General features: G+C 36.9%; 1 protein-coding gene across 1 annotated transcript; it reads left to right on the top strand.

Moving 5' to 3' along the window:
• On the top strand, positions 1 to 24,635 carry LOC127866328 (signal recognition particle subunit SRP68-like). Its single transcript, XM_052406795.1, has 12 exons — positions 1 to 155; positions 8,370 to 8,436; positions 18,502 to 18,615; positions 18,892 to 19,087; positions 19,744 to 19,826; positions 19,959 to 20,145; positions 20,659 to 20,898; positions 21,412 to 21,633; positions 21,961 to 22,055; positions 22,321 to 22,456; positions 23,177 to 23,308; positions 23,721 to 24,635. The coding sequence occupies exons 1-12, from the start codon at positions 62 to 64 to the stop codon at positions 23,952 to 23,954; spliced, it is 1,800 nt and encodes a 599-aa protein (XP_052262755.1). The 5' UTR covers positions 1 to 61; the 3' UTR covers positions 23,955 to 24,635.
• The last annotated feature ends 18 nt before the right edge of the window (positions 24,636 to 24,653 follow it).

Here is a 24,653-nt window from a genome sequence, read left to right on the forward strand (position 1 = left end):
TATTATTTGCTACTTTCACAAACACCGATTATGTACAATAACGCGTGTCGTGTCAGACAAAATGGCTGCCGAGGAAGGTCTGGTTGCTGACGACGGAACAAATTGTTCCGAAAACACTGAAGTTTCACAAGAAACAAATATATTTACAGTTGAAGGTGAGGCTTTTTGATGTAATACATACAATACAATGTTCAAAAATGAATTCCGTGCCTTTTATCATATCGAAAACATGCATTTAAACATCGGCATATGTTTTTTAAAATATTATTTTACAAGTTTCATATCACAAGTACTTGGAATTTTTGTTGGTTCTATATATAATAAAAGAAAGTATCCAACTATGATTTCACCGGTGTATTGAAAAACACTACACAACAGCATGAATGATCAAATAATGCACACATATATGTCGTGGTTGCCAGAAGAATGCGTCTATCAAACTCTTAAGTATTTGGGAGCCAAAAAAAATCAAATTCACCAATTTCCCAATATGAAAACTTCACAACGGGAATTTTCCCAATATCAGTTTTTCGCGCACAATTTTCCTCGATTGGGATGGTACAGTTGAAAATGTGGGAGTGTAATACTCATTAAATCTCCAATAATCATTTGATATTCTGAGGTGAATTTTTTATTAAAGATTTGATCCAGTGTCCGACAAATTTCTTATTTTTCAGGTAGCCCACTGGGCTACCAATAAAAATATTTGGTAGCCCATAAAATTTTCCTACAAAATGATGAGAGGCAGGTTTTCATCTATATTTTATTTCTTCATTTACATATACATAATATGTATACATACATATACATAATACAGCAAGTAGTCTGATGTACAGTCAATATCAATATCGTTAAATAATGTTACAGTACAGGCACCGTGTACTTAAATGTAAATGTACCAAAGAAAATCATATACTACATGTAGATATTATATGTATGTGTACTTAAATTTGGACAGCACGTTAAGTTGGAAACGTAAATAAAGCGTTTAGATGATCAATACGATTGACTCGTATGGTGTTATACAATGCAATTGCCCTTTTTAACAACAAATACCGAGTTTCAAGAAATCAAGAGTATTAAAGCATTTATTTACTTGTGTCCGACTTTAAGTACTGTCCGAATTTACGTATTGCATCCGTATGTTACGACACTTGTGTGCAGTCAGTATACAATACAATAATTGTTTCAATAATGAAGGAATTGAAACAGTGTAACGGTAACGATACAGCGTGTTTACATTATATTTTATTAAGAGGAAATGTCAATGCCAAATAATTCGCGAGATACCCCGGTACTGTAGTTGAAATTCACAACGAAACTTTTAATGGAAATTAAATGATCTCAATGTTGTACCCGCTACGAAATTTTTATTTACAAATAAATACACCCATGCCAATTTGTGCGCGCTTTTTATCTGGACAAAGAAATTTATTTATTAAATGTATAATTTTGTAACCTACAATAGCTGTACACAACGCGTGCAAGCAGTGGCAGGTGATTTACGCATGTTGCAATTGAACGGTCCTCAGATCGGGAGCTTATTTCATCATATCTTTAAATAGAACCATATGCAGAAATTCATTTGACACTTTAGAAAATTTCAAACGTTTGTGTTTATGACTCTTATCGTCTATATTACCCACCCATAATTTGGTTTTAAAAATATAAATCAGGCATTTATGGGGTCATTGATTAACAGTCGATTAATCAAATTATTAATTGACAATGAAAACTAATTAGCAGGTGTTAACCTCGTTCACACTGTTGTTATAAATATTCATTTTCGGTGTTGTTACCGCTTTGAAGAATCCGCTATTGTTTTGATTTATTTAATGTTCGGCGTCCTTGGATATTTAACGACATCAAAAACGTTGTCGCTATTACTCATTGTTGCGGTTAACATAGAATTCCAAACTGCCAAATGATGTTGCATCATGTGCGCCAATTATCCAACCGGCTATATTATTATATTATTAGCAGACGACAAATGTTGATTCTGATTGGATGATTAAAATACACTGTTACTGTTTACGACATTACCGCAAGTGATCGGTGACTGATTAGATAATTGATTGCACTTTGTTATCGGATTATAAGCAATACACAGTGTACAAACACATGGTCAGCGTGTTTATTCTACGTATATTTGTCAATAAACCGGGCTACCGATCTTATAGATTTATAGTAGCCCGGCCGGCGTCAGCTGGAAAATTTCAGTAGCCCGATGAAAAATTTCGGTAGCCTCCGGGCTCCGGGCAATGGATTTGTCGGACACTGTTGATCTATCAAATCTTTAAATTACTTGAACATTAACAAAGGTTGTTCAAAGTGCCAAGTGCACTAATTAATTAAAACATCACAACCGTTCATGTTGTGTATTAGTCAAATGTAAATTATTTTTATTAATATTGGTGGGTAGGTTTCCATGTAATGATGTATTTGATATCCTATTAGACAGGGTTTTACGGGACGCGATATTCTTCGTCAAATACACATAAAATGCTAGTCAGGACCCGTCATTTTTGTTGGTTTGCGTCCCATGGGACGCACAATTATTTTGACATTTTGGTCTTGTAATGTAAACAAGAAAATCTGAAAGACAACTGCAGTACGTAATTTTCTAGAAGGATGTAGGATTGTCTCGCTTGTTTGATTTATCAACCAATCGTATTAGCGCGCACCTGCTGTTGCTAGGTGCAAAGTCCCGAATTGAGATTACAATGCGTAAATGCGAGCTATTTATGTCGCTAAGAAAGAAAAGCTTACCGAGGTTACGATAGCTTAATATCTGGCAAGCAAGATTAAACTGTAAAAATAAATACATTATACGATCTTTAATTTTATAGGTGTGTGTTATATTGCGGCAATTGTTTACGTAAATAATCGATTACTATACTTTAAGTTTTAACTACTTGACTTTAACACAGCCAGCATATTATCCCCGGCCAGAGGCGGAGGGTTATTGTTTTGGCGTTGTTCGTCAGTCGGTCTGGCTGTCCGTCCGTCTGTCCGGCACTTTTGTGTCCGGAGCCATATCTTGGATGTGCTTTGGCGGATTTCATTGAAACTTCGTATGAGTATATATATGCATAAGAGGATGATGCACGCCAGTTATGGCCCTTTGTATCTTGAAAAAATGCTTTTTACTGTAGGCACTTTTGTGTCCATAGCCATATCTTGGAAGTGCTTTGGGGGATTTCATTGAAACTAGGTATGAGTATATATATGCATAACAGGATGATGCACGCCAAATGTCATTGTATACCATCTGTTAAAAACAGAGTTATGGCCCTTTGTATCTTGAAAAAATGCTTTTTACTATAGGCACTTTTGTGTCCTGAGCTATATCTTGGAAGTGCTTTGGCGGATTTCATATAAACTTGGTATTAGTATATATCCCCCGCCAGAGGCGGAGGGATATTGTTTTGGCGTTGTCCATCTGTCCGTCCGTCACTTTCGTGTCCGGAGCCATATCTTGGAAGTGCTTTGGCGTATTTCATTGAAACTTCGTATGAGTATATATATGCATAAGAGGATGATTCATGCCAAATGGCATTCTACACCATCTGTTAAAACCAGAGTTATGGCCCTTTGTATCTTGAAAAAATCTGTCAGTTTGTTCATCCGTCTGATTTGCACCCATCCTCAAACAAAGCATATGTTGCGGGGGAAATCAATTCTACGAATTTGCTTGTTTAGCATACATTCGCTGCTTGTAACTCAAATGAATTGCATTTTAAAATTCCGTTTTTCATCTGCAAAAATGTCAAAACAAGGTGACTTACGCACTTTCTTTCAAAGTAGTTCAAAAGATGCAGAATCAGCCACACAAGAGCAAGGTTCCCGTGGGACTGAAACAATGCCCCCTGCCACTAAAAAGGCTCGAAATTTTTTGCCGGAATTGCTTAATAAATATCAATGACTTTCATTAAGAAATGATTTGATGTACTGTGAAAAACAATACTTTCCATGAATAAAGGACCATACACATGTGCTATACTACTAACATATCACTAAGTTATATTGGAACCCCCATAAATTAATAACAGGAGTCCTAGGGACCCCTTAAATTTGACATGAATGTAAAACCCTGTATTAGAGTTTTTCTGTACACTGGACCCATGATTGCTTTCCGTTGGAAACCTTTTTTTGTGTTGATCTGTATACTATACGTGTATATTCTAGTCTACTAAAAGCATCTCATGACCGTTCTGGAATCATCTGTGCGTACAACAGCCAGAATAACAACAGTTTGATTTAATCAGAAATTATTAAAATGTCAAATAATGACTTTGAATATTAAGGGATAAGTTGAAATCAGAGCTCCAGATAAGGTAAATACGCCTTTTTCATGAAGATTTACACATTTATTTTTATAAACTGGACGTACAATTACGACATTGATATCCATTTTACGCGTACCGATACGTCTGCGTCAGCGAGGCGTGATTTGTTGGTCTCTAACCTAATGGCGCTTTTGGTTAATTTAAATTACCGAAAAGTTGTAGACTGGTTTCATATATTAATGTCTATTCTGTCGCGTGATTTCCTGTAACTTGTAAATCCGTCAAAAACAATATGTCTGCGCGCAATGGAATGCCGGCTTAACCGAAAGCGGTTCAAAACAACACTTTGTTGTCATATAATGACTACATACGGTGTCGTCTAACCATCCTGACATTAAATCTGTAAACCCAGAAAAAGACATTGTCGCCCCGATATTAAACGATTTGATTGCATCGGTGGCTTAAAACGTTAGAAAACACGATGGGAAACGGATGAAACACTGAAATAAGTGTTCATTTACTTAGCTTACTAGTTAGCTTGTGTTTTCTTGTCAAGAAAAATGAAGAAATAGTATTAGTCATGAGTTTTAATGTGTAGTTGTATTTGCATCATAATTCAGAATGGAAAACCTAATACAGTGAGTAACTGTTTAAGAAGCTACATATATTTATTATAATTGCTGCAAGTGTTTCTGTAAAGTCAGTTATACACCCTTCAATATCCAAGAACATGGGTAGTACAGTACTACCTGTACTTTTGGATATGGTAGTACAGGTACTAATTGATTTTAAGCGTTACTCCTTTTCTTTCTGTCAGTGGCAGTACCGTTACTAATTTCACAAATACTTATCTGGAGCTCTTTGAAATGAATGAAAACTATTGTGTTCAATTGTGAGTTTGTTATTTATCGTTTTATTTGCATTAACACTTACATTTTAAATTGAGTCATGTCAGAATGAAGTGGTTGTATGCAAATTAAATAATAACCTTGGTTAAAGTTTTACGATAAATTGCAATATTGAAGCAACTTGATATTTGGCATGCATGTGTTTCTCACGGAGCTGCACACTTTGAGTGGTGAAAGGTCAAGGCCATCCTTCAAGGTCAAAGGTAAAAAATATGGCTTCAAAGCAGCCCAATAGGGGTTATTGTGTTTCTGACAAACACATCTCTTGTTGTATATGTTATGCCTGTTCAGTAATTGTATATGTTATGCGTTTCTCATATGCGCTTTTGATTATTCTGAACTTTAGGTTTGTTACTAAATGTCTGCGCTTTTAGAAAATCATATCACCTTAATGTTTATATTATTTACAGTATGCAGTTAAATAAGATACATTTATGTATGTGTTAATTATCCCCACTCTTTTTGAAAAGTATGGGGATATTGTGATATCTCCGCCGTCCGTCTGTCTGTCCTGGCCACTATCTCCTCCTACACTATAAGCACTAGAACCTTGAAACTACACATGGTAGCTATGAGCATATGTGCGACCCTGCACTATTCAGAATTTTGATCTGACCCCTGGGTCAAAAGTTATGGGGGTTTGGGTGGGGCAAGGTCCAAGGTTTTCACTTATTTTTATGCCTCTGGTATGGTGCATTGGCCATAAATTTTGCAATATTGAAGATAGCAACTTGATATTTGGCATGCATGTGTATCTCATGGAGCTGCACATTTTGAGTGGTGAAAGGTAAAGGTCATCCTTCAAGGTCAAAGGTCAAAAAAACAAATCCAAGGGAAGTAATAAGCTTTAAAGGGAGCCTAGGGAGGTAAGTAAATAACCAGCCAAATGATAATTTTTTTTAAATAAATCAAAGCGGTGCAGAGTTACACAGTAGTGGCGCAGAGATGTATTTAGTATTCAGTTGTTTGTGTTAACTCATCTGTAAAATGGTTTATCTTATCCATCTTATGTTTATACAAGGGATTATAAAATATTGGCGCAAAGGGACACCTGTATATGACAGATGAGATAGAATGCAGTCAAGCATAAAAAGCATGAGAAACTCATGGAATAGAGCCTCAAGAATCTATAACAGGGCTGAAACTTTAACTTTGTTCAATTACAATTTGAGACTCATTACTGAAAATCTGTCAAAATGTTCAAGTGAGAAAAATGTGAGAAACAATTTAATGCAAGATGGACTTTGAACAGGCACATCAAAGACAGACATGAAATTCAACATATTCATTGTTGTGTACAAGATTGCGATAGAAAATTTCTGAGACGCTACTATTTAGTCAACCATAATTGACTACAGTGAAGTTATTTCAGTATTAGATTTGTTAGGAGAGCAGGATGAGAAGGAGAAATTAGGGTATAGATTTTCACTCATTTTTAGCTCATCTATTTTTTGAAAAAAAATTATGAGCTATTGTCATCACGTTGGCGTCGGCGTCCGGTTAAGTTTTGCGTTTAGGTCCACTTTTCTCAGAAAGTATCAATGCTATTGCATTCAAACTTGGTACACTTACTAACTATCATGAGGGGACTAGACAGGCAAAGTTAGATAACTCTGGCGTGCATTTTGACAGAATTATGTGCCCTTTTTATACTTTGAAAATTGAAAATTTTGGTTAAGTTTTGTGTTTAGGTCCATTTTATTCCTTAAGTATCAAAGCTATTGCTTTCGTACTTGCAACACTTACTAACTATCATAAGGGGACTGTGCAGGCAAAGTAATGTAACTCTGACTGGCATTTTGACAGAATTATGTGCCCTTTTTATACTTAGAAAATTGAAAATTTGGTTAACTTTTGTGTTTAGGTCCACTTTATTCCTACAGTATCAAAGCTATTGCTTTCATACTTGCAACACTTATTAACTATCATAAGGGGACTGTGCAGGCAAAGTTATGTAACTCTGACTGACATTTTGACGGAATTATGGGCCCTTTATACTCAGAAAATTTGGTTAAGTTTTGTGTTTTGGTCCACTTTACCCCTAAAGTATCATAGATATTGCTTTCATACTTGACTCGCAAACTATCATAAGGGTACAGTAAAAGGACAAGTTGCATAACTCTGGTTGTCGTTTTTACGGAATTATGGCCCTTTTTTGACTTAGTAACTTTGAATTTATGGTTAAATTTTGTGTTTCGATCCACTTTACTTCTTTAGTATCAAGGCTATTGCTTTCAAACTTCAAATACTTTCATGCTATCTTGAGGTTACTGTACCTGGCAAGTTGAATTTTACCTTGACCTTTGAATGACCTTGACTCTCAAGGTCAAATTATTAAATTTTGTTAAAATTGCCATAACTTCTTTAGTTATGATTAGATTTGATTGATACATGTACTTTGACAAAACTACTCTTACCTGACATACCACAATAGACTCCACCCAAACCATCGCCCGTGCCCTCCCCCCTCCCCCCCCATATTATTTTTTTTTTTTTTTTTAAAGATCATCTCACAAATGACCACCACACCCTCACACTATATCCCCCCCCCCCCGCCCCCACCCCACCCCCCCCCCAATTTTTTTTTGAAACGGTAAAAAAACACAAATATTTATTTTTATTATTTTATGTTTGAAATACCGTCCAACCATCCCACCCAAGAATCCTCCCCCCTACCCCCACCCGAATCCCCCCCCACCCCCCCCCCCCCTAATTTTTTTTTTTTTTTTTTTTTTTTTTTTTAAGATCATCTCACAAATTACCACCACACCCTCACACTATACCCCCAATCCCCACCCCACCCTCCAATTTTTTTTTTGAAACAGTTAAAAACACAAATATTTATTTATATTATTTTATGTTTGAAATACCGTCCAACCATCGCACCCAAGAATCCCCCCCCCCTCGAATTTTGTTTTGTTGCATTTTTGCATTTTTTTCGCATTTTTGGAAGATAATGTAATAAATGTCCACACCCCCACACTATACACCCCTCTTCACTCCACCCCTCCCTCCTTTGTGATTGAAAATGAGAGTCCCTTCACCTTTAAAAACAAAATAGATGAGCGGTCTGCATCCGCAAGGCGGTGCTCTTGTTGTAGTTAGGATGACCTTATTATCATTTACTTATTTTGATTTCAGATGTGTTATATATTCTGATTTCTATTTCCAGTGCTGCAGATAGTCAAAGAAGCACAGCAGCAGCATGGATTGAGACATGGAGATTTTCAAAGATATAGGTGAATAATAACTGAGCACTGAATAATCTCCAATCTCATGATAAACAGTATTTTTAAACAGATACGTAGGTAGATTTTCACAAAACTTCACAGTAACCAACTGCATAAATCTAGGTAACCATATACAAATTTAAAAATAGATTTAAAAATTGGAAACGTATAAAGCCTCTTTTATGACACTGCAGGGCTTAGAGCTATACAATTTAGTTTTTAAAATTGTCTGTCAACTAAGGTTGTTATAATCATGCTCTTAAAGTAAAAAATAGCCACGCAATAGAGGTCACATAATTTATATAGACTTACATAGTAAATCCTTACAAAATCTCTGAAACCACAAGGGTCAGGGGTATCCTATTTAGTTACATACTTTAATGGTCCTTCTTAAAATTTGTTTAAACCATGCTCTTGTTTTCAAAACTGGCCATGCACCAGGGATCATCAACATTTTATAGTTGTCCTTTATGAAATGAGTTCAAATAATGTCCCTCTGGTCAAAACTGGCCATAACTCCTAGTGCTGCAACAATACGCCAAAAACCGTATTGCAATATATTGTCTGTTCAAAAACCCGTATTGCAATATATCGCAATATATTGCTTACTTGTACCAATATTATAGCTTGCCAATTACCCGATAATCCCGTATATTCCAGTTTTAAAGCAAATTTTGGTAAATATTTACTATACCGGTAAATGTGCCCAAGAATAACAAGAAACATAAAAAACATTCGCAACTTTTCTTAAGTATCAAATACATTTTGGCATTTGTAACTATTTAAAGATGTGATGAAATAACGTTCAACCGGGGCGTTTTTTTCCACTGAACACGCTTAATTCACCTGACATGATGTTCCTGTTTTTATACAACACAAAATACACCCATACTTTCCATGCGACGTTCTACATGTCTGTATAATTTTCGCGTGCTTTTTATTGAGACAAAGGATAAAGCACTTTTTATTTGACGCTTTAATTTTTTATTGTCGCATTAGCATTAAAATTTTGAAGCGTATTTCGGAAATTTGGATTACAAATTTAATAATGCTCAATTCAGAATCTTTTCTGCCTCAAAGGCATAATACAACCAGGAATAGTACAACCAGGAATATTTTCACTCTGTATTCACACCATTCATGATACTATTCACAGGTTTAGACTGAAACACAATGATATAAGATATCAATCAGATTCACATTCACACAATTATTTTACCGTTTAACCCTTAATATCAGTGACATTAATTTATACTATCAAAAAGAGTTTTCATTACATAAAAGTAATAATACTAGAACAAATGTTCAAAAAGCTTGGTACGTAACGTCACGTGTACGAAAACATCATCAAAACTGTAAAATGACTTATACTGAATAAATATATGAAAGTGCTAATTTAGAATAACTGGCTTGGGGTATACAATAATTATACGTACACTGTTGTATACAGCTTGTACAAACAGTATTATACGCCTGAAAAGGCTGCGAGATCACGCCGTTGAAGAACGGAAGCCAAACGATAAACTAAAGTTATGCCGAATCGAATTGACTCAACAAACAAGGTTACACGCCACTAAACTTAATGCGGTAAACCTCACACTCCCCGCCTGTTATTTCTCAAAATAACACTTTCATGAATGAATATTCTGCATTCTTACATACACAATTATCAGTTTAAGAACATAGTACATACATACACTCTAGACTTACAAAAAATACAGCATTACACATGTAATCTTATGTTATATCCTAACAATTTAAATGCTAACATCTTATATGGATATACCTTATCCAGTAGTTCAATACACCTCAATATAACCATACTGTCAGTAAATGTTACACTTTTTCATAACTTGATGCTTAACTGGAGCCTGCACTAACAAGCAGCACCAACTCAACAACTGGTCTAGTATAAAAGACCTTCTGTTTGTCTTTAGCAACACAGACCTCCACTTTGCGGACACAACCATCTTGACTTGGAAATGTTCTCGTTACTCTGGCCATAGGCCAAAAGTTTCGAGCAACTTCTGCATCTCGTAGAAGTACGACATCGCCCACCCTAAGAGGGTCATGATCTTCATGCCATATCCTACGACCTTGCAAGGACTGGAGATATTCTTTTCTCCAACGGACCCAAAACTGATTAGCAAGATACTGCACTTGCTGCCATTGACTTCTGTACAAATCTTTAACATCCATGTTACCAAGGGACACTTGATCACACTCCAACTTTTGAGTGAGAAGAGCGGAAGGGCTTAACACATCAGGGACCTCAGGGTCATTTGAGACTGGCACTATAGGGCGCGAATTGATGATAGCTGACACTTCAGCCATCAAGGTCACAAGTACATCATGAGACAAGCTCTTCACTCCAAGTAACATTGCTTCTAAGATCCGACGTGCAACACCTATCATCCGTTCCCAGACCCCTCCCATATGTGAACTATGAGGGCTGTTGAATACCCAGACTGAACCAGACTTCTTAAGATATCCCTTTACACTTTCATCCTCTACATTAATGGCTGTAACTTGAATGTTATCAATGGCCCCAACAAAGTTAGTGCCACGATCCGAGCGATACATTTTGACCTTGCCTCGGACCGAAACAAACCTACGGAGAGCATTTGTAAAGGCTGAAGAAGATAAATCCTCTAAAACCTCAATATGGACAGCCCTTAAAACCAAACACGTGAACAGAACAGCCCATCTCTTGGAAGCTGCATGTCCACCCCTGGTCCGCCTAGCTACCACCTTTTAACGCCAAAAACATCAACACCTACATAGCTAAAGGGTGATGCTTCCTCTACCCTATCCTCAGGTAAGTCAGACATTTTCTGACATTCAAAACGTCCTCTTAGTCGTCTACATACTACACATTTCTGAATGACTGATGACACGAGACGTTTACCCCCAGTGATCCAAAGTCCTGCAGATCTGACTGCACCTTCAGTAAATGTTCTACCTTGGTGATGAACCAAATTATGGTGATGTTCTACCAAAAGTCTAGACAGGGCATGTTTACCAGGTAGGACTATTGGGTTTTTCTCTAGCAAAGGTAACTTGCTTCTACTCAGACGACCACCAACATGCAATAATCCATCAGAACCAAGCTTTGGATCTAGAGACAAAATGGTACTATCTCTAGGTAGGGCCTTACCAACTGAGAGACATTCAACCTCTTTACTGTAAAATTCAAGTTGGACATCACGGTACAATGACAGTTTGACCTCATTCCTTAACTGCACATCCTTAGCTGCAGGACAAAGGTGCCAACCTTTACAAGGCAGGTTCTTGTGGTAAGAAACTGCTATGTGTCTGAGAGTCGACAGGGCTCTAACTAACGTATCAAAGGTAGAGAACTTACTAACTTTTCTAGCAAGCGACTGCCCTACAACAACTTTGGTTGACCTGACTACCACTTCAGGACGAATTTCCTTATCGCAATCTGGTTCCATAAGAGGATAATGCTCAGGATTTGACAGACATTCCTCTAGAAGGAAATTTGGTCCTACTAACCATGAACTCTGCTTTAGCTGTTCAACACTGGCTCCTCTACTCCCTATGTCTGCTGGGTTTAACTCGGTGGGAACATGGTTCCATTGATTTGGACTGCTAACATGCAAAATCTTTAGAACACGATTACTGACATACTGATAGAATCGTCTTGTTTTGTTACATATGTAGCCGAGCACCACCCTACTATCTGTGTAAAACACTACCTTGGTTAAACTGACGGCAAGCTGCTCCGACACACATTGGTACAATTGACAGGCTAACACTGCTGCACACAGCTCTAACCTAGGGACACTGTGACCATGCTCTGGGGCCAATTTACTTTTGCCCAACACGAAACCTATTTGTCTATCCCCGTTTGAGGCATTCCCTAGTACATACACCACTGCCGAAATTGCACTAACTGAAGCATCTGCAAACACATGCAACTCAAGTCCAGACATCTCACTTATTGAGCCCTCAAAGTAACTCCTACGAATGTCAAGAGACGTAACCTTAGCTACTTTACTAATCCAGTTTTCCCATTTCCTAGCAATGTCCTGGGGAATAGTTTCATCCCAATCTACCTTAGTAGATACTAATTCTCGAAGGATCAATCTTCCTTCAAGCACTACGGGGGCTAGAAATCCTAGCGGATCGAACAAACTGTTAATTGTTGACAGAATACCTCTCTTTGTGACAGCTTGAGCTGACATGTCTACTTTGAACATGAAACGATCATTTTCTATGCTCCACACAATTCCTAAGCTACGCTGAATTGGTAATTCACCACAATCAAGGTCTACATCTTTTAAACCTTTAGCTAAGTCATCATTGGGAAACTGTTTCAGAACTTCTGGACTATTTGAAGCGATCTTGTGCAAACGCAACTTACTAGCACTCAAATATTTTTGAGTTCTTTGAACTAGATCAACTGCTTTCTCTACTGTTGGCTGTGATGACAACCCATCATCGACATAGAAGTCTCTGTTAACAAACGATTTGACCTCACTATCAGACTCCTCAACAGACTTCCTAAGACAGTACGTGGCAATTGCTGGTGACGGACTGTTTCCGAACACATGCTTACACATACGGTATTCAACTAACTCTTTTGATGGATCATTGTCCAGGAACCAAAAGAATCTAATCAGATTTCTATGACTCTTCTACACTGAATGAATAGAACATCTGCTCTATATCAGCTACAATAGCTATCTTATCTTTCCTAAACCTGAGCAGGACCCCAAGCAAACTATTTGTAAAGTCTGGGCCTTGTAAAAGCACAGAATTGAGAGAAATACCCTCAAACTTGGCCGACGAGTCAAATACAACCCTAACTTGACTGGGTTTCTTTGGGTGATACACCCCAAATATTGGCAAATACCAACATTCTTCATTTGGACCTAAATCAGGGGCTAACTCAGCATGTTTGTTCTTAAACAACTTATCCATGAACTCAAAAAAGTGAGTTTTCTTACCAGGATCCTTCTCTAGACCTTTGAGAAGAGATTCTGTCCTTCTTACAGCCTGAGTCTTGTTATTGGGTAACCGAGGTCGGTCTGAACGTAAAGGCAAAGGCGCAACCCAACTACCATCAGAATTCTTATGGACTTTCTCATCCATGCAACTAAGAAACTCTCGATCATCAATCGATAGGGAAACCTTGTCATCTGAAGGGGTTCGAATGAACAACGGATCTTTCACGGACAAAACATGATCACAACAAGGCTGAAACAATGAGGTTCTGCCATCATCAAGTACATATGTCTTGTTTACATTTACAACAGTTGGTACATGCATTTGACCTAGACATAATTCACCAACAACTACCCATCCCAAACCTAAGCGCTGAGCAAAAGGTGCACCCGGAGGGCCAAGCACTTGATCGAACACATGGTGTGCTTCTATTACATCTCGACCTAACAACAACAATACATCAGTCTGAGCATCAAAATCTGGCAAATAATCAGCAATGTTTTTCAAATGATCATGACATCTAGCATTGTCTGGTGTGCAAATCTCATTTTTATCATTTGGTATGTCAGAACACTCTATAAGAGTTGGCAAAGTATAGGAACAACTACCATCAAGTGATTCAACAACAACATTGCTAGCCCTGCGGCCACTAACAACTTTGCTACCTCCACATGTTTTAAGCACATATTCATAATTGTCACCAGTAATGCCTAACAATGAGAAGAGCTCTGGTTTGATCAAAGATCTATTGCTTTGCTCATCAATAATACAATAACATCTAGTCATATGATCAGAATTGTTTTCAGAGTACACATTTGCAAGAACAATTTTTGAACATGATTTTGAACAAAACTGTGATTCACAGATTTCTATCTCTGTACATGAAGCAGACACTGTTGGCTTCTGCTCCCCGCCTTGGAATACTGAAGGTTGAGGGGTGACTCTTGGATTCTTGTCGTACCCTGATGCTCCTGAATTCCTCTTAATATCACTCTGATAGACACTATGAGAAAGATCTTTGCCACATTCTTTGGCCACATGTTGACTACTATAACACTTGAAACACAACCTTTTTTCACTGAGCAACTTTCTTCTACTTTCGTATGGCATTTCCTGAAACACTCTGCACTCTTGTAGTGTGTGTGGTGTTCTGTGTATGGGACACTTGTTTTCAGGAACCGATGTCTTCTTGACTGTTACTGGTGGTTTCTCGTGACGACATGAGTTTACGGCAGTAGACCTATTCGCAAACGTCGGACTCTCGGTCTCGTAATGGAAACTTGGGTCATTTCTTATCTTACTCTGTTGTCGAATGAATTTCGAGAATTCACTGAAGGGAGGGAAAGCAACATCGTTGACTTCTTTGTACCTTGTTGCTGCTGCGGTCCACTTCTCCTGAATGTTGTGCGGAAGTTTACACACTATGGGGTTGATACCTATCGCTGCATCAAAATATGATAATATTGTGGAAAACTTGGGGTTGGTTTTGAGTCCCTCTATCTCGGACAACAGATCCGACAGATCGTAAAGTAATGTTGGATTCCTTGGTGGTATCTTGGGAAAAGCTGACAGTCTTTTCATGGTAGCATGGTAGACACTTTCGGGAGAGCCAAACCTTTCATCTAGTCTTGTCCAAACCTTGTTAAGTCCTTCTACTGGATCAGTGATATATGCTGATTTTAGGGAAAGTGCTTGTCTTTTACTGGTTGGACCCAGCCACTTTATCAACATATCGATTTCCTCACTCGGCGAGGCACTAATTTCACTCATGACTGCTTTAAAAGTCTGTCTCCATGAATTGTAGTTTTCAGGTTGGTCATTGAATGAAGTTATTCTTGAATAGAGCAAGTCCTTTTTTAGCAGAAATTTTGTTAGATCACTTGCAGTTTCATTCACAACGTTTACATTATCTGGTAAATTGTTAATGAATTCCGCAGTTAGTTGTTTCTTTGTAGTTTCAGGAAGTTCAGGAATTTCATTAACACTTTCGCACTCTGCCTCTGTGAGTGCAGCCTCCCTTTTTTGTTGCAGAAGTTTCAAATCTATTTCCAGCTCTGCTTTTTGTCTTTCGACATCTGCTCTCTTTTTCTCTAAATAAGCTTGTTCTTCCGCGAAGGCCACACGTGCTTTAGCAGCTCTAAGTCTGGCTTGACTTGATGTTCTCGAACTAGACGATTTAGCGTCTGACTGATTGAGAGACCGTAAAAAGTCATTGGTTATTTGACGGTAACTAATTAATTTGTCTGCAATTTCACGATCTTTATCAATGCTTTCTTTCGTTCTTGTGTTTTCAAGAAATCTTCGAAATTCTGTGGCAATCCTATCAACTTCTCTAAAATCTGTCACAATTTGAGTCTTCAACGACTTAATTTGAATTTCGTCTAACTCGTCAATGTTTCCATTTTCTTCAATACTATCTGAGATGACCTTCCAATGTTTTTCAAGCTGAGATTCAAACTTGGTTACCTTCTCTTCGTAAGAACCCATGGCTTTCCACGTTAATGTTCTAACTCTGAAAGTCATTTAACTGAAATTACATCAAGTACATGTACCACTGTCATCTGGTCATCAGATTATTTACTTCGTGTAGGGATACACAGTTCATCTTCCTTGTACAAATTGTACGTGAACAGTTCTAAACTTTTCTGCCTCAAAGGCATAATACAACCAGGAATAGTACAACCAGGAATATTTTCACTCTGTATTCACACCATTCATGATACTATTCACAGGTTTAGACTGAAACACAATGATATAAGATATCAATCAGATTCACATTCACACAATTATTTTAACGTTTAACCCTTAATATCAGTGACATTAATTTATACTATCAAAAAGAGTTTTCATTACATAAAAGTAATAATACTAGAACAAATGTTCAAAAAGCTTGGTACGTAACGTCACGTGTACGAAAACATCATCAAAACTGTAAAATGACTTATACTGAATAAATATATGAAAGTGCTAATTTAGAATAACTGGCTTGGGGTATACAATAATTATACGTACACTGTTGTGGTATACAGCTTGTACAAACAGTATTATACGCCTGAAAAGGCTGCGAGATCACGCCGTTGAAGAACGGAAGCCAAACGATAAACTAAAGTTATGCCGAATCGAAATGACTCAACAAACAAGGTTACACGCCACTAAACTTAATGCGGTAAACCTCACAGAATCGAACGAAACATTTAAAGCTGTGCGCAATTAATTCAACGATAATCTGTTCAAAAGCATCGAACGAATGCTCTGATGTAACAACGCTACTCCGTATAATATACTTTTCAGAATGCTATTTTTACGAAAAAAAATATTTACACTGCTTTGTTTTGTTTACCTTGTTATCATTATTTCAGATGGCTTTTTTGGACGAAATGTGAATGAATTTTTGTAAAATTTTCATACCGGTATGATGAAAATCGTATCGCAATACAATATGCGGATTGCGTAATATACCGATATACCGGTATATTGTTGCAGCACTAATAACTCCTTAGATTTGTTCATGTGTTTCAAGTCAAACTTGGCCATGCCCATGAGCATTGGGTTGAAATATTTGAAATTGAATAATTATTTGGTATTTTTCATCAGCATCTGATCTTTTCAATAGATTATAGCAATACATGGCTCTCTTGGCCCTCTGTTTTTTTAACCAATAACATTTATAGCATAACATAATGCTATAATAATAAATAGTTATGTCAGAAAACTCAGGTGAGTATTAGAAAATTGATTTTAAATCAAGCCCTTTTTAAAATATTAATGTATACAAATTTATGTAGTATTCACCTTGGAAAATATGTTTAATATCTTACATATGTAATCCAACAAAAGTTTCTAGAGATGAGGTTGTTTGACTCACCTTAAATGTATTAACAAAAGGGTTGTGATGAAACTATTTTAAACAATGTTTTATCATTTTGTTGTTATTAGCTCTACTGCCAAAAGCAGAAGAGCTAATGGGATGGCATGGTGTCTGTGTGTGCGTGCGTTAGACTTTTCTTGTTTATCCGATAAAGTCCACAGTTTTCATCCGATTCTTTTCAAACTTGTTCAGTGTCTTTATATTAATGAGGACTTGAACCCTATTGATTTTCAGGTCACTGGGTCAAAGGTCAAGTTCACAGTGACTTGAAAAAGTAAAATGGTTTCCGGATGATAACTCAAGAATGCTAAGGATCATGAAGCTTCATAGGTACATTGATCATGACTGGCTGACCCTTTTTTATTTTCAGGTCACGAGGTCAATGGTAAAGTCACAGTGACTCGAAATAGTAAAATGGTTACTTTTTCTTGTTTATCCGATAAAGTCCACAGTTTTCATCCGATTCTTTTCAAACTTGTTCAGTGTCTTTATATTAATGAGGACTCGAACCCTATTGATTTTCAGGTCACTGGGTCAAAGGTCAAGGTCACAGTGACTCGAAATAGTAAAATGGTTTCCAGATGTTTACTCAAGATTGCTTAGGCCTAGGATCATTTAAACTTCATAGGTACATTGATCATGACTGGCAGATGACCCCTATTGATTTTCAGGTCACTAGGTCAAAGGTAAAGGTCACAGTGACTCGAAACAGTAAAATGGTTTCCGGATGAGAACTCAAGAATGCTTATGCCTAGGATCATGAAACTTCATAGGTATATTGATCATGACTGGCATATGACCCCTATAAATTTTCAGGTCAAAGGTCAATGCCACAGTGACTCAAAACCGTAAAATGGTTTCCGGATGATAACTCAAGAATAATAAGGCCTAGGATCATGAAACTTTATAGGTACATTTATCATGACTGGCAGATGACCCCTATTGATTTTCAGGTCACTAGGTCAAAGGTCAAGGTCACAGTGACAATAAACGTATTCACACAATGCTGCCACTACAACTGACAGCCCATATGGGGCATGTTTTACAAACAGCCCTTGTTTAAAAAGAGCAATATCAAAGCAATAAGTCCAGAATGACTTCCCCTTGAATATGAGAAAATTTTGAAATCCCGCTTGTTTACGCAATTAATTCCACAGTTTTCATCCAATTATTTCCAAATTTGCACAGTACAAAGTATTTAATTGTATTGTTAACATTAAATAACTGTTTTATAGGGGTTACTGCTCCCGGAGAATAAAGCGCATCAGGAAATCACTTCACTTCCCTCAAGGGGACAAACGAAGAGTGCATCCGAAGAAAATAAATATTGATGTAATTAAGGATGTGAGGTATTATAAAGAAGATCCACATTTAATACACATGAAATAATTTTCATTATGGCTTAATTCTCATTTCTGCTATTCCTTATTAAATCATCTTAACCATTTTCTAGCATTTTTGCTCAGAACTTAAAATATTTATATTGCATTCATTATCCCAATAGGTATCAAGACAATCTGTACCTAACAAGTGTGCTGATTCATGATTTATCATAGTACACAGTGGAATTATAATTGCATGCTTTGACTAATGCTATTGCAAGATTGAAGTGTATGTTTCTTCAGGTATATCCAACTGCCCTTGTTTAGTGCAGAGAGGGCATGGGCCTACGGTATGCAGCTGAAATCAGAAGCAAACACTGAGCCGCGAAAGAAGTTTCACATGATGTCAAGACTGAAAAAAGCTGTGCAATATGCAGAGGAGCTATTCTCTTTGTGTGAACATGACAAATGTGATGCTAGAACTAAGCTTGAGGCTCAGGTAAAGTCCTGTTGCTTATTGAAATAATTTGTTCTTCCTTTCCAACCCACTTTTAAACATGTTATAATTTTCGGTCCATTCCAGTTCAATCATATTTCAGGGATTTTTTTGCCCAATTAAGAAAAGTACCAGTACCAGCCCAATTGGGAAAAATATGCCCGAAAACCCCTGAAATTTGGGAAAATTCGCGTTGTGAAGTCTTTATATTGGGAAATTGGTGCATTTGATTTATTGCTCCCAAATACTTTTGAATTTATAACTATAGTTTAGTCAAGTTGTCAATATTATATTTACTAAGGTTTACCATAAAGCTGCATAAGGAAACTAACTAAAAGTTAAAAAAAAAAAATGAAAACCTTCAATTGTTTTTTTTTAACAGCAAATAGGGAAATATGTTGCTTTTTCCTATTTTGGGACAGTGCAGTTTTCCGGTACTTCACAGTTTTGGCTTAATCTTGACAGAAATTGGTTAGAAGAATTATATTGGAAATAATCTGAGGAAAGTTAAAATTTAGGTCACATTAGAAAAATTTGATCACTAGGTAAAATCTTAGTAAAGACACTTGAACTCTGGGGTTTGCTTGGATCATCATGTCCCCTGTTATTGTATTTTGAACTAGAAATATTGAACACATTCCATAAAAATTTGTTCACAGGCTTACAGAAATTACATCAGAGGTAGTTTGGAATTTGAACTCGAGAAATGGCAATCAGCAATAGAAAGCTATAGCAGTGTAAAGTAAGTAGTAATTTTATATGGTGAAATGCAATTCATTTAAGTTTTATTTCATCATTATCATCATTCTTTAATTGTCAAAACAATATTTTGATTTGAGCAACACAATTACATTGATATTGTTGACAATTCAAGGAAAATCTATGAGAGCTTGGCAAAGGCTGTCACAGAAGAACAACAGACTATGTATTTGCAACGTGTTGGAGAGATAGAGCCCAACATTCGCTACTGCGCCTACAATATAGGTGATGAGAATGCACTCAGTGAGCTGATGGAGATGAGACGAACAGCTGGCGGGGATTTCATGTCAGGAGAGCTCGATGTATGACTAAGTAAACATGTATCCCATGTTTATTTTATTTGGTTTACTCATTCTACAAAAGTCTGAAATGTTTTTTCAACAATATTCCATGTATATTTCATTATTTTTTTGTGCTTCACTCATTCTGCAAAAGTTTTTTCTGCCTGATTCTTTATGCTGCCAAGAGTAAATTGTCTGTTTGCTAGCCTCTGTGTTAATTTCACAGTCATATTGATTATGGGCAGGAAAACCCAATTCCGAATCTGAAGACCCTCTTAACATAAGGGCCTTGTTTTGGGAAAATGGGGCTTAATACATGTGCAGTAAGTGTCTTCCCAGATTATCCTTTACAATACACACATATTAATCAGGGATGACACTTTCTGCCTTATCTGGATTTGTGCTAAAAAAAAGACTTCTTTTGAAAAAAAATCAAAAAAGGGGAAGGCTTGTCTCTGATTAGCCTGTGCAGACTGCTCAAAATAAAGACTTACAACTGATTTATTATATATATATATATTTGAAATGTTGCAGACCCTGCTGTCCCAGACCCGTGAGAAACAGTCTGCCACGCTATCGGAGGTGACATGGCAGGGTCGTACGGTGGCAGTGAAGAGTGAGCCGGTGCGCCTGTTCCTGCTTAACCTGCAGGAAAGCGCCCAGGAGGTGGAGAGGGCCGAGGGGCTGGACAACAAGATCTCCATCTATGAGAGCCTCCTCAAGCAGTGCATAGACGCCCAGCAGGTGCTCCGAGACTCCCTGCAGGACGACCAGGTGAGAGGCTCAGCAAGCTTAGTATTGAATGTATTCCTATCAGTGTGTTCAAGATAACAAACAGAGTAGAATTGCATAGCAGTTGTATTTTGTCCTTTGGATATTGTGCAAGTTTTTCAATCATTAGAATCAAGCTTATTCATTCCGGTGTGTTAATTTAAAGAATACACAATAAATAGGCTTTTGAAATACAGTATACGGGTATTTTGTCTCGTGGAAATTTGAAATTGCGTACATAATTAAATCAGTAAAATAACAAGTTGGAGTTATTATAAACATTGAGTAATTTTATTAATTGTCAATAATACTTATCATTTTATGATTAGGGACTTGCATAGATTTAAAATGGTAATCAAATGTTTTCACATTAAATGCTCCACAATTATTAAGGTTTCTGTCTTACAAGTACTTTATGTATTTTTTTTAACACAATTGACACAATAAATTTGCAGGAACAACAACCAAACACAAATGCAATTGAAAGCACACCAATGTTTGTTTGTTTCTTGTCAGAACTTCAAACTGGCGCAACGTGGCCAGCCCATGGAGGGCAAGGTGTCAAATCAGCATTACCTACACAGCTATCTAGCCTACATCAAACACACTAAAACCATAGAGCGCAACCTAGTGCTTATTGACAGTATGAAATGTAACCTGCCAGGGGGGCAAGTCGAAGAAGGCAAGAAAATTACCAAACCACAAGATCTAGTTAGACTTTATGATATCATTATTCAGGTAAGCGGATTTCATAAGAGAATTTCATAAAGTTTGCATACACTGTAGTATTGGTACATGAGTATGTGCAAAAAACAATATTAATAATTTACCGCATTGTAGTTCACATTGAACTTAATGAACTTTTAGCAGGTGAATTGTATGAAAATGCAATATACCTGATGCTTACACTATGTAGCTTTCTGGAATAAAAAAGAGAAATTAATTTAATAAAATAGATTGTTATTTGGTCTTAATATAAATTGTAAACATTTTTGCCTTTAAAGAACTACTTAACGTGAGACTGTTATGTCAACTATACTATTATACAATATTGTCATTTTTCAGAATTTAGGAGAAATACCTAACTTGCATGGTATAGAAGATGACGAGTCATTGCAGCAAGAAATGCAAACCAGGGCCTTAGGATTCAAAGCTTTTAAGTTAGTAAACAACAATCATTCTTTCTGAAATAACTGTGCAAAAAGTATTAATAGCCATGCCAAACTGATAGTGCCATCAGATTTCTATAGGTACTAGTTGAATTCTAGTTGATTTTTTTTTGTGCACTTGTGCACGAATGTCTCATTATGAAACATTTACAAATACAACAGCTTTTAATTGAAACAAATAACTTCTGTTGTTGCAATAATTTATTTAGCACGACATACAGGTCTATATACACATTTTCTACTTGTGTTTTTGCAGGTGTTTTTATATTGCTCATTCGTATGCTGGTGCCAAAAAGTGGAAGGAAGCCATAGGCCTGTACGCACGTGTCCTGGAATACACACGGGAGGCAAGCCAGCAGTATAAGAAACTAGACAGAGCTGCAATCTATAAGGTTTGGCCAGCATTCATGAATAGTCTAGGCTTAATTGAGATTTTATGAAGATGTTTTGAAAAAAAACGACATTTCATTGTTTGATAGTTAATCGTTGCTGTATCTGCTTCATCCTGTGACAACTGGTATGAAAGCCCTACAATTTCATTGTCATAACAGGTGGGAGATAAAGATTAGTGATATTGTTATTCAAGTCATATTATTTCCATAAATTCATCAAAGATAGCCGCTCAATAGTTACCAATATGAACAGCATTGTTCGCATACATTTATCAAAGCAGAAAATAATAAATAGGATGTGGTTTCTTAATCTTTCATCATTTTTCCTTTCAATTGAAAACTTTTTTTATAATTTGAGAGTTTAGATGAACTCTGTAAGGTGTATTCTAGAGTTAGTTCCAAATCACCAAATAAAGGAGTTTCTTCCTCTCATCTGAGACTTTCTTAAATTATGCCTTAATTTATCCTTGTTCTGAGAAATCTGGGATTTATGCTTGTGCGTCAAGTGTCGTCCAAGATTAGTCTGTGCAGTCCACATCAGGGACAACACTTTCTGCCTTAACTGGATTTTCAGTTAGAAAAGATTTCTGTGTAACAAAAAATTCCATTAAAGCCGAGGGTGTTGTCCCTGATAAGCCTGTGAGGACTGTGGAGATAATGCAGAGTTTTCCTAGAATGAGACTGATTTTGTATTTATTAATGTGCGTGTTTGGTTGGCAGGGTGAGCAGAGTGCGCTGTCAGACCTGGCCCAGGAGGCTGACAGTCTCAAGTACTCATGCCACGCCTCCAGTATTCTCGACACGGACACCCTCACCGACCAGATGGCTCACGTCTCCATAGCAAATAATAAGGTACCCTGCAAAATGGCATGTTGAGATTTGTTCAATGTTTTGTTAGGGTATGATGATTGGTAATATTCGGTAATGTTATTGACATTTGACAACCTGTTGGAATTTCATCTTCCAGTTTCTGCCTCTTGGCTACACAACAAAGTGTTTAAGAAAAACATACTGGGATAAGAGGAAGTTTGCATTATTCATAAAAGGTGTACAATCTTTAAATATTTTGTTTTAGGTAACTATAGTTGAGATTGAAGTTCAGTTTTAATTTAGTTTAAACCTTATATCATATTGCTGTACATTCACTGGTACTAGTTCATAGTACTTGCAAACTACACTAGTCTAACACATAATTGAGACTGATTTATTTTATAAAACCTTATACTATAAGTGTTGACATTTCTAAATATCCCTCTTTCTTCAGCCCTTGTCCGAGAGGCTGGACCAGTACCTGGAGGACTCCAGTCTGTTGAAGGGCAAGGCCAAGCTGGTGCAGTTCCCACCAGACTTCAAGGCCATTCCCAGCAGACCGCTGTTCTTTGATCTGGCTCTCAACCATGTTGAGATGCCAGGCTTGGAGCACAAGATAGAGCAGAAGAAGGCAGCTGGAGGGATCACTGGGGCCATCAAGGGATGGTTCTGGGGTCAGAAGAAATGAGCTTCGATCAGGGTCTATGAATTATCACTGTGGCAAACGTTGTAATGTGGTTGGTTCTCAAATGGTTGGACAAATAGTTTGAATACCATAGATCAGTGGACACAGAGTTTTCAATAGTCATGACTGTTAAATTAAAAGTGTTCTGTAATGATAGTGCTTATTTATAAAAGAATTACACATTTGAAAGTTTTTTTTTATTACTATTACAATTGTATATTGGCCATATGGCAAATGGATCTTTGCTGGTAGATGGCTTATAGGGAGAGATATGAAATGCTATGGTGGATTCGAACATTCAAGACAAGGGTGAAAGTTGTTGGAGAATGGTTCAGGTTATATTTCGCTTAAGGCATATTGATAACCCACCTTAAAAAGTAAATGGGATATTACTGGAATCTTAATGGACGCCTGTCTGTCTGGAGACACAAATTTGTCAGGTGTTCCAAAAAACTATTCGGAGAACAACATTCAATCCTGCCGGTATTGTTTCTTATATGAAGTTGTGCATGTGCAACATCATGCTACATATGCGGTATTTCAATATGTTGTGTTAGGGGTATTATGTCACTAATGGGACACATTCTTGTTATCTTTGGTTTTAGAAGTTGTTTTACCCCCAAAATACATCCTTTATATGTACATGTTTCCAATAATTATGATTCTCTGATATCAAATCTTGTATACAAGGTTTTGCAAAAC

This window comes from Dreissena polymorpha, chromosome 2 (genome assembly GCF_020536995.1).
Source record: "Dreissena polymorpha isolate Duluth1 chromosome 2, UMN_Dpol_1.0, whole genome shotgun sequence".
In the NCBI taxonomy this organism is placed as follows: Eukaryota; Metazoa; Mollusca; class Bivalvia; order Myida; family Dreissenidae; genus Dreissena; species Dreissena polymorpha.

Excerpts from the sequence above, each read along its gene's own strand:
- LOC127866328 (XM_052406795.1), top strand. The coding sequence starts at position 62 with ATGGCTGCCGAGGAAGGTCTGGTTGCTGACGACGGAACAAATTGTTCC. Across the intron at positions 8,437-18,501 it reads GGAGATTTTCAAAGATATAG|GGGTTACTGCTCCCGGAGAA; the intron begins GTGAATAATAAC and ends ACTGTTTTATAG. Across the intron at positions 23,309-23,720 it reads TCTCCATAGCAAATAATAAG|CCCTTGTCCGAGAGGCTGGA; the intron begins GTACCCTGCAAA and ends CTCTTTCTTCAG.